Source organism: Solanum verrucosum, unplaced genomic scaffold, assembly GCF_900185275.1.
Source record: "Solanum verrucosum unplaced genomic scaffold, falcon-dt-bn FXZP01000062.1, whole genome shotgun sequence".
NCBI lineage: Eukaryota > Viridiplantae > Streptophyta > Magnoliopsida > Solanales > Solanaceae > Solanum > Solanum verrucosum.
The window spans coordinates 4563134-4581329 of NW_026020477.1; the positions used below are offsets into that span (position 1 = coordinate 4563134).

General features: G+C 35.5%; 2 protein-coding genes across 2 annotated transcripts; one reads left to right on the forward strand and one right to left on the reverse strand.

The window, feature by feature from the left end:
* Window positions 1-2923: 2923 nt before the first annotated feature.
* Window positions 2924-5426, forward strand: LOC125809396 (uncharacterized). Its single transcript, XM_049489044.1, has 4 exons — window positions 2924-3739; window positions 3847-3951; window positions 4028-4794; window positions 5285-5426. Exons 1-4 carry the CDS (start codon window positions 2924-2926, stop codon window positions 5424-5426), a joined length of 1830 nt encoding a protein of 609 aa, XP_049345001.1.
* Window positions 5427-16069: 10643 nt separating this feature from the next.
* On the reverse strand, window positions 16070-17298 carry LOC125809397 (uncharacterized). Its single transcript, XM_049489045.1, has 2 exons — window positions 16581-17298; window positions 16070-16464 (listed from the first exon to the last, which is right to left on the reverse strand). Exons 1-2 carry the CDS (start codon window positions 17296-17298, stop codon window positions 16070-16072), a joined length of 1113 nt encoding a protein of 370 aa, XP_049345002.1.
* Window positions 17299-18196: the final 898 nt, after the last annotated feature.

The window sequence follows — 18196 nt, forward strand, 5'->3', positions numbered from 1 at the left end:
GACAACTTAGGCTGGAACTCACGATAACCATTCGACGCATGACGTACCAATAAATTACCGATCATTCCAAAAAAAGGTCGACTATAAAGAACTCGGCCGCAATTATGCAGAAACCGTTCTTAATATACTATACATACAAGTTGGAAAATGTCATGAATGCAATGACAATATACATACAATTAAATGAATAATGAATAAACAACAAGTACAATATACAAACAATCAACAAAATATACAAGATACAAGATATAATACAATAAAACAAAAGTCTCCTCAATTTGATAAAATAAACTCATAATGGTTAGAACATGTATGTCCACAGTGGAGTCGTCATTCTGTTTACATCCCTACTTCATTCAAATACGGAGAAACGTCATGTTGACTCGAAAAATAATCAATTGAGTCGATTTTAAAAGAATTTCAAGAATAAATGGGTTTTAAAGAAGTCGCCACCTAATTTTAGGAAAAACTAGGAAACCAATTAAATGATCTACGAAACCATTAGATTCTAGGTAAGGGGTTCAAGTTATTCCAAAGGAAAAATGTTAGGCATCCTTCGAAATCCATAATTGTGGATCCCGACTGAGTTTATTTTTTCAAATTGAGGAAGAGATAAACAATATACAAATAAAACAAACATGCGATATACACAAGTAGTAAAACAAAATAATAATATCAAAAACGACCTAAGGTTTGTCTAACATCAACATATACACAATAATGAATAAAAAATATAATTCGAACTCTATTCGATTAGCATCAAATGGGAAGCGAATTTGGGGTACCTGTAAAGACACTTAGTAAAAGTGTTAGTAATAAAAAAAATATGAATAAAAATGAATAACTCACATAATAACTTAAAAATAAAAGCCCTTCTTAACAACATGAGAGACCTTGAAAATCGACGGTAATTTCTTCATCGGCCAATTTTAACAAACAAAATATATAAACTTCAACTAAATTTTCATCTTTAAAAATGAGGAGGCCTCAAAAACAGACGGAGAGATTTTTTCATTGGTCAATGTTAACTTATAACAATAATACTAACTACTAAAACGTAGAATAGTGAAACAATGAAGACAAACCCACATGAACAGTGGAATAAGAACAATTAACCCAATAATACAATCAATAAAGTTTTAGTAAAGGATAGATACGTAAAGTAAAAAAAAATTAACAAACATCAATAAAAAATTATAGATAAGATTGACAATAATTTAAAACAATAGTAAGACAGTAGCAACCAGAACGTGTTACTCATTAATGAAACATTGTAAATTGTACACCATATATTCAACAAAAATAAAATTAAAATCACCTAGCTAAGTGTAGAAAGCAAAGAATTAAAAATAATAAAAGTTCAACTTAAACAGAACAAGCAAAGAGACAATGGCATCCAAATGAAACTAAAGATGCAGATCTGAAAATTTGGAAACTAACAAAAGTTCAACTTAAACAGAACAAGCAAAGAGACAATGGCATCCAGGGGCGGACCCACGTGTTGCCGAGGAGGTACCCGAACCCCTTCAAAAAAAAATTACACTGTATATATAAGGTGAATTTTCTGGATTTATGTGGATATATATATTTTGAACCCCCTCAATGACAAGGTGAAGGAGATAGCCTAGTGGCAGCTCCCTTCAAAGTTAAGCTTGACGTCCAGGGATTGAATCCCTGGGTTAGCGTTTTATTTTTTAGTTTTTTACTTTCAGTTTTTTTTTTTGTTCCAGTTCCGATTTTAATGTTTTTTTTTTTTTTAATAAAACGTGCTAAAATGTGGTGTTGAACCCAAAAAATTCAAGGGTCCCAACTCCCATACTCCCATAATCCCATTCCTAAAAGCTAATAACTTTTTCACTTTTCAAATCCCTAAATCACTTTCTTGTTCTTCCCCAACTCAAAACTCAAATATTAAAATCATCTCCTATAATATTCTATTGTTGATTGTTTCATACTTGATACTTCATGCTTGAATCTCACATTCAATTCGAAATGAAAAATCAAAACTCATGCTTATTGCTTAAAAGGTAAAAGTTTTTTTCTCTTCTTCTTCTTTTCTTTCAATTTTCAAGAAATTAAATGGGTCTTTATTTTTTAACGTTGTAGGCTTGTAGTATCTTTGATTATCTAAAGTGGAGGCTCAAAGCTAAAATTAAAAGGGTTGATTGTTTGTCTTTTCTCCAAGGTAAGCTTTTCTCTCAATTTTCTTGAAAAGTTCATCTTTCTTTATTGAATATTGACTATCTTCATTTTAAATTGTGAAATTTTTTTGATTGTTTTTTTCTATTCTTTCTGTGATAGTCGTAACTAGATTGATGAACCATTTGAATTTTGATGGTAATATCTAATGTAATTTGTAAAAAGTTATCTTTAATGCATTTAACAATTAACTATTTTGTATAGATTCATAGTCAATGGAGAAGTACTTTTTTAAAGTATCAAATTCAAGTTCTATTACTCAGAATCAACCTAACCGGGAAGAAAATGATAACCATTTGGAAGTACCATCACACTCTTCTCAAGAATTTGATTTAAGTTCTTTAAAGGCTGATCCAGGTGAAAGAACTCAAATCTTGGAATTTCATCCAAATCACCGTGACGCTATTAGAAGAGCGTATCTCCAAAAAAAACCTTGTCAACCTCTATTAAGAGAGTTTCCACAAACAAACATTTTTGGAGATGTGCGTCGTTTTAATCATAAATGGTTTGATGAATTTCATGATTGGTTAGAGTATAGTATAAGTAAAGATACAGTCTTTTGTTTGTATTGTTATTTATTCAAGCAAAATAACAATCTTCAAGGCGGAGGTGAAACATTTTCGAGTGTGGGGTTTAGAAGTTGGCATAAAAAAGCTAGTTTGCAACACATGTTGGTGGGCATACTAGCATTCACAATCAGTCAAAAAGAAAATGTGAAGATCTAATGCGACAACAACAATCCATACATGCTTCATTTGAGAAACAATTTAATCAAGATAAGCATGGGTATCAAATCCGCTTAGCAGCTTCAATTGATGTAGTAAGACTTCTTGTAAAACAAGGCTTGGCATTTCGAGGTCATGATGAATCTAAATTATCACTTAACAGAGGTAATTTTCTTGAGATTCTTTCATTTTATGCCCAAAAGTGTGATGAAGTTCATAAGTTTGTATTGGAAAATGCTCCTCAAAATGACCAAATGACTTGTCCAAAAATTCAAAAAGATTTTGTAATTGCTTTCAAGATTGAAACAATTAAGGGCATCATAAAGGAACTAAATGGTGATTATTTTTCCTTATTGGTTGATGAATCTTTTGATGTTTCACGCAAGGAGCAAATGGCGGTTGTTTTACGATATGTTGATAGAAGAGGATTTGTGATGGAGAGACTTCTTGACATTGTTCATGTTAAAAATACTAGTGCTTTATCTCTAAAAGAAGCAATTGTCAATTTACTTTCTCAACATTCCTTGAGTCTATCTTATGTGCGTGGACAATGCTATGAAGGAGCAAGTAATATGCAAGGTGATATCAATAGCCTTAAGATGTTGATTAAGAAAGAAAGTAGATCGGATTATTCCATACATTGTTTTGCTCATCAACTTCAATTAACTCTTGTTGGTGTTTCTAAAAGATGTCTTCAAGTTGGAGAACTTGTTCATTTGGTTTCAAATATTTTTAATGTTTTGGCGGCTTCTTATAAACGTATGGATGATTATCGAGAATCTCAAAAAAAAAAAATCAAGAAGCTTTTGATATGGGTGAGCTTAAAACAGATAGAGGCTTGCATCAAGAAGTTGGTATTTCTAGAGCTTGCGATACTCGTTGGGGATCTCACTTCAAATCTTTTAATTGTTTTATTCTCAAGTTTGGTACAATTATGGACATTCTTGATAATATTGTTGAAACTGCACATTCTGTGGATGAAAGATCCAGGACAACACGATATATCAGAATTGCTCAAACTTATGAGGTTGCATTCATGTTGCATTTGATGAAAGAAGTTTTAGGAATTACTAATGATCTTAGTACATGTTTACAAAAAAAAGGAGCAAGACATTGCAAATGCCATGCTACTTGTTAAAGTGGCCAAGAGAAGGCTACAGGAGTTGAGGGAAAATGAAAGATGGGATTTATTTGTTGTTGAGGTTTCTACATTTTGTATCAAGTATAATATTGTGGTGCCTAGTTTTGATGAGCCGTATGTTAATTCTGGAAGATCACGGCGTAAATCTGCTGATTATACTGTTTTTCATCATTATCGTGTTGAAGTATTTTGTAAAATAATTGATTGGCAATTGCAAGAACTCAATGATCGTTTTGATGAGGTAACAACCGAGTTGCTTTATGGAGTTGCTTGTTTGAATCCGGTAGACTCATTTTCAAGTTTTGATATCCAGAAAATAATGAGAATGGCTGAATTATATCTTGATGACTTTGATGAACTTAGCATGTGTGCACTTGAGAATCAACTAGCAAATTACATTATTGATGTCTGTGATATCGATAAAAGGTTCTCTGATTTACATGGGCTTTGTGATCTTTCAAAAAGATTGGTTCAGACAAAAAAACATTCATGTTATCCTCTTGTATTTCGTTTGGTGAAATTCGCTTTGCTTTTGCCAGTTGCCACTGCATCCGTTGAAAGAGCTTTTTCGGGAATGAAATTTATTAAGAATGAATTGCGAAGTCGAATGAATGATGACTTCTTGAGCGGTTGCATGGTTCCTTTTATGGAGAAGGATGTGTTTAAGGATGTTTCAACGGATGATATTATTTTGTCTTTTCAAGCAATGAAACCTCGTCGAATAGTATTGTAAACGTGCTTGAGAAGTATTAGCATTGACCTCTTTTTGGAGTTTGTAGTTAGCACTCTAGTCCTAGAGTGAGACATTACGAAGTGCTAATTTTTTTTGTTCTAGTTATCTCCATTTTTTGCTCTACTTAGCATCCTAGTTCTAGATTGACATATTGTAAAGGGCTAACTTTTTATTTCACGTTAATCACTCATGTTAGTTTCGGATTTCTTGTAACAAAACTAACTTTTTGTACCTATAAACTATATACTACTACTTCCTTGAAATTTTATTTTGTTGGCTTATTTACACGTTTATACTTTTATTTTTCGAACCCCCTGAACGAAAATTCTGGGTCCGGCACTGATGGCATCAAAAATAAAATATTAGCAGTAACACACCACCACAATTATATATGAAGGAGCAAAGTAAATTGGTATGCAAAAATAAAATAAAAGAATAAATAAACAAAGAGGATAAAGATTTGTATTACCATTTGAAGTTTGCCAGATTTAACGTTGCAGCAGCTGGTTGTTTACCGGAGTTGGAGTCTGGAGCTTCGAGTTTTGTTTGTCGTCATTCTGGCGTGGTCACGGTTTGCTGGAGCTTAGAGCTCATGCAGGAAATGACTGAGCTTCGAGTTCATCGTTAATGGCTGCTTCGAGTTCATGGTTGTTGGTGGAAAAAATGGTGGTTTCACAAGAAAAATGGGAAAAACAAAATGGGGTTTTGGTGGTGGACTCGCTGGATTTCAGCGGAACTTCGGCGATTTGTCGAAAAATAATTGAACAATTGAAGAATATAAAAGTATATAAATTACACCCCTAAAATCTTATTCACCACCCCTTTTATTTTTAATCTAATCAAAATTTATATAGGAAATAATTTTACAATGAGCTCAAATTGTGGCTTGAGATTATGACCCAAAATTGTTGCTTTAATAAAATATATGTATTTGAATGAATTTCTAAACTGTGAAAAATATTAAAATGAATATTAACAAATAAAATGAATATTAATTTTTTTTTAATGAACGTAACTAACGACATGTAAAAATGCAATTTTAAATAACTGATAAAAAATCCTAAATTTTGATAAATAAGGATAGTTATCCATAAACTTATTAAAATTATAAAAAAAATTATCTTGAACTATTAAATAAATAATACTTAAAAGTTACGAATTTTGAAAATGTTAGGCCAAAATTGGGTGTCAACATTGAGCAGTTTAGTGTACTATTTTCAAAGTATTTATCTTGAATAAAATCTTCCCCTAAGTAAGAAGGTCAGGCCAAGGGTTCGCTTGGGGCCAGCAATGGTTCTCGAGTGCCAGTCCCTCCCAGAGTGTAGGCTCGGGAGGTGACAAACTTGGTATCAGAGCATAGAGTCGAAGAGTCCTAGGGAGTTTATAAAGCTGTGTCTGTAGAGTCCTAGTTATCGGTGTGAAGTACACCACATCTATAATTAGGAGGCTGCAACATTTAGGAATTTTTTCACTTCTTTCATACTCATTTCGTTTGTTATAGTTTATCTCTAAAAATATTCTTTTTAATTAGTGTTTGCGTGTGTTTTACAGTTAATCATGCTTCTACGAAGAGCTGTTAGAGGTCGTCCTGCTAGGCATAATGTTGAGGAGCAAGGGGTACCTAATGCACCTAAAGTGCAACCCCAAGGAGAAGTTACTAATGTTGAGTTCAGGGAAGCAATAAGGATCCTAAGTCAAGCTCACACTAAACAGGTTGGGCAACAAAGAGGGGCTCGACAATAAGAGGCTGACACTTCGAGGATCCACGAATTCTTGAGGCTGAACCCTCCAAGTTTAACTGGTTCAAGCACTACTGAGGATCCAGAGAACTTTATTGAGGAGCTGCAAAATGTATTTGATGTCATGCACGTTGCTGATACTGAAAGGGTGGAATTAGATGCATACCAACTGAAGGGTGTCGCTAGGATTTGGTTCGATTAATGGAAGAAGAACCGAGCTGAGAATGCACCACATTTGAGTTGGGTTTGTTTTGAGAAGGCCCTCTTGGGCTGTTTCTTTCCCCGAGAACTGAAAGAGGCTCAGGTACAAGAGTTTCTCACACTTAAACAGGATTCTTTGAGCATTCATGAGTATGGGTTGAAGTTCACCAAATTATTCCGTTATGCTCTGGAGATGGGTGCGAATATGAGGAGTATATGAGCTTGTTTGTTGCTGGGTTGTCTCGTCTGTCGAGTAAGGAAGGTAGGCTGCAAAGCTACTAGGTTACATTGATATATCAAGGTTGATGGTCTATGTGCAGTAGGTTGAGGAAGAGAAGCTAAGGGATAGAGAAGAGTTTAAGAACAAGAGACCTAAGACAAGGAATGAGTACGGGCAGCAGAAGAGTAATGCCAATCGTTCATCCTTCCAACAGAAACAGAAGGGTCTTGCTCTATCATCTGCTAGTGCACCTACACCTAAGAACAAAAGTGAGTACAATAGTTAGAATTTCAGAGCCAAGCCTGCCTATTCTCAGGGTAGTATGGCGCAAGGGGGTAATAAGCCTCCTGCCTACGCTAAGTATGGTAGGAACCACTCAGGTACATGTAGTGAGGGCTCCACTGGTTGTTTCAAGTGTGGACAGAATGGTCATTTCATGCGAGAATATCCAAAGAACAAGCAGGGTAGTAGTAATGGGGGCAATAGAATCCAGTTTTCTTCAGTTGCTCCACCAGACAAAGCTGCACCTAGAGGGGCTACTTCCGGTACTGGCGGAGGATTAAACCGCCTATATGCTATCACAAGTCGCCAAGAACAAGAGGATTCGCCAGATGTTGTTACTGGTATGATCCAAGTCTTTAACTTTAATGTTTATTCTTTGCTAGACCTATGAGCGAGTTTATCCTTTGTAACTCCATATGTTGCGATGAATTTTGATGTTATTCCTGAGTAACTTAGTGAACTCTTCAGTGTTTCTACACCTGTTGGTGAGTCTATTCTAGCAGAGAGTCTATCGTGATTGTCCCATTTTCATCAATCACAAGAGTACCATGGCTGATTTAATTGAGTTAGACATGGTAGATTTTGATGTCATTCTTGGTATGGACTGGCTTCATGTTTGTTATGCCTTAGTTGATTGTAGAACTCGAGTTGTCAAGTTCCAGTTTCCAAATGAGCCAGTCTTAGAGTGGAAAAGTAGTTCAACAGTGCCTAAGGGTCGTTTCATTTCGTACCTTAAGGCAAGGAAGTTAGTTTCTAAGGGGTGTATCTATCACTAAGTTCGAGTTAATAACTCTAGTGTTGAGATACCTCATATTCAGTCAGTTGCAGTTGTAAAAGAGTTTCCAGAAGTCTTCTAGATGATCTTCCCGGAGTCCCTCCTAAGATAGACTTCGGTATAGACCTTCTTCCAGATACTCATCCTATATCTATTCCTCCATACACAATGGCACCAGCAGAGTTAAACGAGTTGAAGAAGCAGTTGAAAGATCTCCTTGATAAGGGTTTTATTCGACCAAGTGTCTCACCTTGGGGTGCTCCGGTCTTATTTGTGAGAAAGAAAGATGGTTCCCTTAGGATATGTATAGATTACCGCCAAGTGAACAAGGTTACTCTTCCACGAATTGATGCTCTTTTCTATCAGTTTCAGGGTGCTACTTGTTTCTCTAAGATAGATCTTATATCAGGATACCATCAGTTGAGGGTAAGGGAATGTGATATTCCAAAGACAGCATTCAGGACCATTATGGTCATTATAAGTTTCTAGTCATGTCCTTTGGTTTGACCAATGCGCCTACGGCATTCATGGACCTTATTAATAGAGTATTCAAACCTTATTTAGATATGTTTGTTATCATCTTCATTGATGACATACAAATCTATTCAAGGAATGAAGAAGATCATGTTAGCCATCTCAGAATAGTTCTTCAAACTTTGAAAGATAAGGAGTTGTATGCCAAGTTCCCTAAGTGTGAGTTTTGGCTTGAGTCTGTGGCATTCTTAGGCCACATTATGTCTGGAGAGGGAATTAAAGTTGATACTCAGAAAATTGAGGCAGTGCAGAATTGGCCTAGAACCACATCTCCAACTGATATTAGGAGTTTCTTGAGTTTAGATAGCTATTATATAAGGTTCGTAGAGGGGTTCTCATCTATTTCGTCTCATTTGAAAAAGTTGACTTGGAAAACTATGAAGTTTCAATGGACTGAAGCTTGTGAGAAAAACTTTCAAGAATTGAAAAAGAGGTTGATTATTACCCAGTATTGACCTTACTAGAAGGTACGCAAGTCTTTGTTGTCCATTATGATGTGTCTAGAGTTTGGTTTGGGTTGTGTGTTAATGCAAAATGGCAAGGTTATAGCTTATGCCTCCAGATAGTTGAAAGTTCATGAGAAGAATTACCCAACCCATGATCTAGAGTTGGGTAATATAGTGTTTGCTTTGAAAATATGGCGTCATTATTTGTATGGGGTTCATGTTGATATATTACTAATCACAAGAGTCTTCAATATGTGTCCACTCAGAAAGAGCTTAACCTCAGACAAAGGAGGCGGTTAGAATTACTCAAGGATTATGACGTGAGTATTCTTTACCATCCATGTAAGACAAATGTTGTTGCTGATGACTTAAGCAGGTTGTCTATGGGTAGTACCACCCATGTTAAGGAAAAAGAGAGAGAGTTAGCGAAAGATGTGCATAGACTTGCACGTTTGGGAGTTCGACTAATAGATTCCATAGAGGGAGGAGTGGTGGTGATGAATAAGGCTGAATCATCATTAGTGTCAGAATTGAAAGAGAAGCAAGACCAAGATCCTATTTTGCTTGAATTGAAGGCAAATGTTCATAAGCGAAAAGTAATAGCTTTTGAACAAAAAAGAGATGGCGATTTGAGGTATCAAGGTAGATTGTGTGTACCAAGGGTGGATGAACTCCAATAGAGGATCATGGATGAAGATCATAGCTCCAGATATTCCATTCATTCGGGTTCCACAAAGATGTATCGCGATTTGAGAGAAGTTTATTGGTGGATTAGTATGAAGAAGGGCATTGCAGAGTTTGTTGCTAAGTGTCCGAATTGCCACCAAGTTAAAGTAGCCATCAAAGGCCCGGTGGTATGGCTCAGAATATAGAAATTCCAGAATGAAAGTGGGATATGATTAATATGGATTTCATCACAGGTTTACCAAGGTCTCGCAGGCAGCATGACTAAATTTGGGTGATTGTCGATAGGATGACAAAATCAACCCACTTTTTGCCAGTAAAGACCACCCATACAACAGAAGACTATGCCAAGTTGTATCTTCAAGAAGTGGTTAGACTTCATGGGGTTCCGGTCTCCATTATTTCAGACAGAGGTGCGCAATTTACTGTGCAAGTTTAGAAGTCATTCCAAAAATGCATGGGTTCAAAGGTGAACTTAAGCACTGCCTTTCATCCTCAGACAGATGGACAAGCAGAGCGTACTATCAGACCTTAGAGAATATGTTGGGGGCTTGTGTGATTGATTTCAAAGGTAATTGGGATGATCACCTACCTCTTATTGAGTTTGCTTACAACAATAGTTACCACTCTAGCATCCAAATGGCACCTTATGAAGCTCTTTATGGGAGAAGATGCAGATATCCTATTGGAAGGTTTGAAGTTGGTGAAGCAGGGTTGATAGGACCAGATTTAGTTCATCAAGCTATGGAGAAGGTGAAAGTGATTCAAGAGAGGTTGAAAATGGCACAGAGTCGTCAAAAATCCTACACTGATGTTAGGAGAAGGGAGTTAGAGTTTGAAGTAGATGATTGGGTATACTTGAAGGTATCACCCATGAAAGGTGTTATGAGATTTGTTAAGAAGGGGAAACTTAGTCCCTGGTATATTGACCCTTACAAAATATCAAAAAGGGTAGGTAATGTAGCTTATGAGTTGGAGCTACCCCAAGAGTTAGCCACGGTTCATCCGTTTTTTCTCATCTCTATGTTGAAGAAGTGCATGGGCGATCCTTCATTGATCATACCAACTGAAGATATTGGGATCAAGGATAGCTTATCTTATGAAGAGATTCAGGTCCAGATTCTAGATCGCCAAGTTCGCAAGTTGAGGACTAAGGAAGTAGCATCAGTCAAAGTTCTTTGAAGGAACCAATTTGTTGAGGGAGCTACTTGGGAAGCTGGAGAAGATATGAAAATGAGGTATCCACATCTCCTTGAAACCGGAGAAATTCCAAACCAAGGTACTAATTCTCTTCTTAGTACTCTTTAATTTATGAGATTGCATGTTGTATTTGCATTGCTTGTTGGGAGTTTGAGTTGAATGTTAGATATTACACCCTTATCCTACTAAGAGTAAGCTCATTCGATAATGAATGTTCCCAAGGAGGATATATTGTAACACCCCGTAACTAAAAAGATCTAGAAATAAGTTAAAAAGTGGAAATAGTCATTTTTGGAAAGAATATAAAATTTCAAAAATTTTAATTAGTATGTTAAGTTGGATTTTTGGTCAACTTCAAACAACCATAACTTCTAGCTCAGGATGAGTTAGGTGTGTTTCCAGATATCTGAGGAAAGATCTTGGAATAATCTTTTCAATGCCGCCGAGTTTGCACGATTTGAGTGAAATATACCCATTCGAAGTTGGGTTGTTCAAATAAGGAAAGTCCAATCCGGATTTGGAAAGGGTAGTTTGGTCTTTTCCTTACCAAATTAATTTTAATTCGTTTTGGTGAATTAATTAAGGGTCAAAAATGAATTTGGTCAATTTAGAAAATTAGAAATCTATGTTAGGGCTTGGAGAAAGGAGAAAGAAGGAGAAATGGCAAGATTCGCCAAGAACGTTCAAGTTTGATAGTGGATTTCGCCAAGGATTCAATCCTACGAGGTAAGTGAGTTCACACAGTGTTGGATTCGTTCACCCACGCGCCAAACATGTTTAATTCAGCCTGAATTCGTCCTAAAAGTTGAAAGTTTGAATGTTCTTGATGTGTATTCTTGAATTTACTTTCGTTCTTGAATTTGGGATGAGATTGAGGAGTTCTTAAGAGTTTAAAGTTGATTTTAGAGTTGTGTTTGATTTGATTCTTGTGTACAAATGTTGGGTATTTGAATCTAAAGAGAATTAGAGAAAAAGAATCAAAGTTAGGCGATTTGGGGTTAGAAAACGAAGAAGGAACAAGTCGGCAGAATCTGGGTATCAGGTCTGCGTCGACGCGGACCTGTTCCTCAGAATTGACAATTTGTTCTTCTTGTCACGGAGTGGTCACGGACCATTCTGCCTCAAAAGTTATTTTCGCGACCAAAAATTTAAATACACCTCCGCGTCGTGGACCAGCTTTCAGGCAATGATTTCTTGATTTTTTTCTCATGTTTAACTATCTAAAAACACTCCTAAACATCATGAGATCTTTCCTATCACAAATATCAATCCTTGAATCCATAATTCAATCCAAGGATCAGTTAAGAGTCAAGTCAAGAGAAGTTAAGAGCCAAGTCAAGAGAAGTTCATAGAGTCTTCCAAAAGTCTTTTACAAATGATTTAACTTTGTTTTAAGACTTGAGTTTTTAGTTCAGTAAAGAGTAAAGTTGAAGTTCATTTCTTCAAAAGTATATGGGGACTATGTATTCCCAAAGAGTTTAAAATGTTTTCACATTTAAACAAGTAAGGAAACTTTGATTTCCAAAGAGCCTTTGAGCTAGTTTTCAGAAAAGAGTAAATGTTTTCAAAATTAAGCAAGAAGGGAAACTTTGATTTCCAAGATAGCCTTTGAGCTAAGTTTTGAGCAATTGTCTTAAACCACAGAAAGAAGTATGTTTTTAAACAGAAGGTCTAGTCTTATATTTTGGGAGTAGTATTGAGCATCGATGTGGGGGAGAGTTCAGACAACTCACAGCCCACATAAAGCATGTAGCCATTATGGTAGAAAAGGGTCATGCTTTTTAGATGATTCCTTTAGTGCTTTTTAGCATAAACTAGTGGATCCACTTAGTAGTTCAGGTACCATACCCTCGGCAAGGTATAGGACGACCCTGGCAGCGTGAGGCAAAATATTATATCATCACAATAGATCTTAAGTGATGGTTGTCAATTAGAGAAACTCTCATAGAAGTAATTGTATTCTTATATACATAGTTTATTATATTTTTACATACATTTCAGAGTTATATGTATCTTTGCATACACACAGAGTTGAGATCATGTTTTAAATAACTTTTCCTTATATTGCACTTGTTTTAAACTGTTGGGTATTGAAAGAGTTCAGTTATGTTGAGTTAAGTTGAGCCAGGTAAGTTCTTCAGTTCCTTTCAAGCTTATGTCTTGTTTTAGCATTCCCTTCGCATATTCGTACATTTAATGTACTGATGTCATTTGACCTGCATCTTCTTATGATGTAGACACAGGTAAGGATCAGCATCCAGCACATCGTTGATCCAGTTGAGCACTTAGATTCAGTTAGTGAGCCTCCTTGCTTTTCGGAGGATCCCTTTGGTTATGTTTTGTTTTATTGCTTGATTATTTCAGTTGTTAGGATGATCGGGGGTCTTGTCCCGACATCCCTCAGAGTTTAGAGGCTTCATAGACAAAGTTAGTTGATGTTAGTTCATGAGTCTTTACTTTTCCTTTTCAGTTAAGTTGAGACTTGAGTTGCCACTTTGGCAGTGAATGTTATTTATTACATTCTCAGTTATTTATTGAGCAGTTCAGTGTACTATTTTAAAAGTATTTATCTTGAGTAAAGTCTTCCGCTGAGTAAGAATGTCAGGCCAAGGGTTCGCTTAGGGCCAGCAATGGTTTTGAGTGCCAGTCCCGCCAGGGTGTAGGCTCGGGGCGTGACAAGATCAAAGAGAAGGAAGAAGAAGAAGAAGAAGAAGAAGAAGAAGAAGAAGAAGAAGAAGAAGAAGAAGAAGAGGAGGAGAAGCTGGAAGAGAAGGTAGATGAAGGCTTGGCAGAAGAGGGAAGAGAAGGTAGATGAAGGCTTGGCAGAAGAGGGAAAAGAAGGTAGTGATGAAAATAAAGTTGACGTGATGAGTATTGTTATGGAGCTCAATGGTGAGCTAAATGGTGATGAGTAAGGTATTTGTGATATTGATTTTTTAAGACAATTGGTTTTTGAAGTGGATTTTAAGACAGACGGTTTTTAAGATTATTAGTTTTTGGTGGGTGAAGTAATTGGTTTTTGAAGTGATATTTAAGACAGTTGGATTATGTAAATGTTATTTTTGTTTTGATGGATATTGTTGTTAGTTATCAACTTTAAATTCTATATATAATGCATTGTCTTACCAATTTCAAAAATACTTCATTTTATTAATAGACTGTACTACTACATGAGTAAAAGATATAAGATTGTACTACTGCATCCATGTTACACATTTCCAAAAAGCAACCACTATCAACAAACCATACAATATTATTTTTAGGTCTTTCTCTTTTTCTTCAGTCAATATCAACTTTTGTTTTAGTTGATCCCTATCTCTTTCGGTGTCTTTTAGCAATCCTTTAAAGTGATCCCTCTGCTCTTCGACCTTTTTGAATTAAACTCAATAGAAAATCCCTATTTTCTTCGGAGTCTCGAAGCCTTTCTAATATTTGAAATTTGGTAACACCTTGAAAATTTGATGTCTTGAGTCCCGGACTCAATTTTGATGGGTTTCTCATTGATGAATCATTTTCAAGCCACTTAAAAAGAGAGCATGCACCAATTGCACAGTTAAAGAATTATCGACTTGAGTTCGAATCGGTGTGTGACATCCTCAACATAGCTAAATTACCACAACAACAAACGTAAGACTTTTTTGCATTGGATGTTTGAGATGTTTGAGACATAATAAAAAGATATGTTTAAGTATTTTAAAATAGAATAGGACGGAAGAGTTCATGAATCCTTCTTTTTATACACTAAAAAAACAAATTTTACCGTTGAAAAGTGGTAATTTGTACTTAGTTACCGTTGTAAAATTTGGATAATTGAGTATTGTCACTGTTGGTCAAAATATATAGATAATTAAGACAGTCGATACTTTTTCATGTGCTTGGTTTAGATTGTACCAATGACATCTACACTTCAACACTAATAAGGTATATATGGGTTGATATCATGATCCAAAAATGATCTATACTACACCTACTAGAATATGACGCTTAAATATAGACCGTAGCTAGTATAATTTAAAAGGGAGAATGATAAACTAATAATAAACAATATTATTTAAATTTATTCAATTAAATAAGTTTTAAAAAGTCATGTAAGGGTCCACATACATTGGGGGTGGAGATAAATGATGTATGAGAAAGAGTTGTAGTTATACAATCAACATCTTCAAACTAATGTGTGAAGAGAGCACAAGTATGAATGAGAAATAGTTATGTGTGGTTATACAATCAACATCTTTACAGCATAAGCATGTGATCATGTATGAGCCCACAGAAATTGTGGTGGCAACCAATAATGTGTGGTTGAACAAGTGACATCCTCATAACATACTTATATTTTCTCAAACATTGTTCTAAGAATATTGATTGTATAACCACAATTCTTCCTCGTACATCACTATGCACCACACCAAATTTATGTGGACTCTTACATGATCATATGCCTTGTTTAAACTTATTTAATTGGATAAATTTCAAAAATATAATTTATTATTAATTTATTGTTATCTTTTTTAAATTTTACTAGTTTTGGTCTATATAAAAGTGTCAGATTCTAGTAGGTGAAGTATCGTCAATGCTTTAACATAGATATAAACCTGAATATACCTTACTAATGTTCGAGTGTAAATCTCATTGGTCATACATACACCACGGACATAGAGATGTATCGATTGTATAAACGGTCTATATAATTTGATAACCAATAAATATTTAGATATACAAATTTTACAACGGTAAAAAAAGTTCAAATTGCTACTTTTTTCAATGGTAACATCTGTTTTTTTTTTTACAATTCTTTAAGGATTCGTTTGGTAGTTATACTTAGATTATTTCTTAAGCATTGTTTGATTTGGTGCATTAAAAATAGTCACAATTTTATTACAAAATATTTTGATTTTTTTAGAGCACTTCCTTCTTTAATCATATTCTAATTCATGCATTAAAAATTATTACATTACGAATACCATGAATTTTCATATATTAATAATACACAGCTTAATACACAATGACTGGACTTGATAATAAACATTAATAAACAGTGTGCAAAATGTATGTCATCTTTTGATTGATCTATATTAGATCATGAGTAATTACAATAATAGCTGACAATAAATTGACCAAAATGCTGGCAGCCAAAAAAAAAATAGCTTGGTTACAAAAACAAATTCAATCAACAAATTCAACCAAGCTTAATTAAGATTTGTTGTTGTTCACACATGTGGTTCTCTTGTAAATTGAACATTTGTTCCTTCTCTTGCTTTTGAAATTCTCACCTACACCTTTGACACATTTTTTTCGTTTTCTTCCAAGCTTGGTATCAACAAGAGGCGGAAGAATCTTCACATTAAGCAATTCTTCTGGCACACACCATTTCGACTCGAGAGGGACAACATTAATAGAATCTAAGTATGCAAGGAGGTATGATTCAACTTTATACAAAGGCGAAGAGTACTCATAAATGCTCAGACCATACTCATTGTCATGCTTTGATCGCAAAGAAGTCATCACGTGAGAACAAGGTATCTTGATCAAGTCATATTCTCTACAAGAACATGACTTTTCTAGTAGGTCCACATAGGCAGTAACACCTGCACGGAACATGGTAAATTGATTGCCGTCCCCAATTACGTTCTCCACATATAAGGAGTCGCCCTCGATCATTTTTTTCTTGCAAGTTTTACGGCAGTAGGCACCATTTGATTACCCATTGATTTGAGGATATATGCATGCCTCTCCCTAAACAATTCTCTAAACCTCTTAGCAATCGAATTAAATATTGATGCCACGGGATACTCCATTTCGTCTATCAACATAACATTGAGTGACTCGGCGATATTTGTGGTCATCACATCATATCTATTGCCAGGAAAATGGGCCCTGCTCCACTTCTCAAAAACATTATCATACTCAAGGACGACGGCTGCCGCAGAACATTTGTTCTTGAATTCTACAAAATGATTGTCAAACTCCTCCAAGGAATAAGCCTTTGCCGCATTGTAGTAAAGATAAAGGTAATCTCCACAATGATGATTTACACGGTGATTTACACGGAGATTTTCACTGAGGTGCCTCATACAATATATGTGGTGAGCATGATTGTAAACGTTCACAATACCGTTGGCGATGCTTTTATGTCTATCGGAGATAAAACACAAACCTGGTTCATCGACCACAATCTCCTTCAATTTCTCAAAGAAGAATGTCCAAGATGCATCATTCTCTTTGTCCACGATACTAAAAGAAATTGGATAGACATGATTTTCTGTATCTTGTGCAACAATACCCAATAACACGCCCTCGTATTTACCATGTAAATGAGTGCGATCAACCGCAATTACCTTTCTCATATGGGCAAATCCCTTAATGCAAGCACCAAAGGCCAAGAAATAATACATGAACTTATGACTATCCTTGTTTACCATGATAGAATAGCTAGAACAAACATTAAGTGTCTCAAACATGTAGGAAAAAGTCGGTAAGCATGAATATCCGTTCTCCGCTGTCCCTCGAACCATTTCCTTGGCAACCACACCTCCCTTCCAACATTTCTAATAGCTTGGACTACAACGAAAAGAATTAAACATAGCCTTTTTAATCTCTTTAACATTTGGACCCTTGCCATCACGATACATATTTACACAAAGTGAAGCAATGACTTTGATTGAGATTTTTCTATGGCTATTGTTGGCATGTTCAACACCACAACTATGCTCGCCAATGTACTTGTAGATACGAAATCTATCCGAACACTCATATTTCCTCGCCCGCAACATCCATGCACAGTTGTGAGATACACATTTCACCTTTAAATATTTAGTACAACTCCTCAAAGTAGCAAAATCAAAAGACTTCTTTGCCACCACTTCGGCTAATAACAATTGCAACTCATTCTTGTTAATGAAAGTTTGATTTATGCATAAATTAGTTCCATCGGAGAAGGAATGGTTGGATTGTGATCTCAATTCATGTTTTCCCTGCATTTCTTCACAACATTCGCGTTCGGGATCTTCCGCATCTACTAGCTGATTTTTCACATTCATTGGATGATCGTGTATATTCATTGAATTATCACCCAAACTCTCATTTGAATGATCACCCAAGCTCCTTTGAATGATCACCCAATTTTTCATTTCCAATAGAATCATTGTCGTCGTTAAATGAATTTGTTGGTTCAATTGGAGGCTTCGCATTGACGTTTATCCTCAATGTAAGCCTAGAGCCATCAATACCACTATCTAACATGTACAAGCTAACGTGGCGATCATTTTTTTATGAATGTGGGATGTATTTTTCCCCTCCCATTCATTTGATAGAAAATCA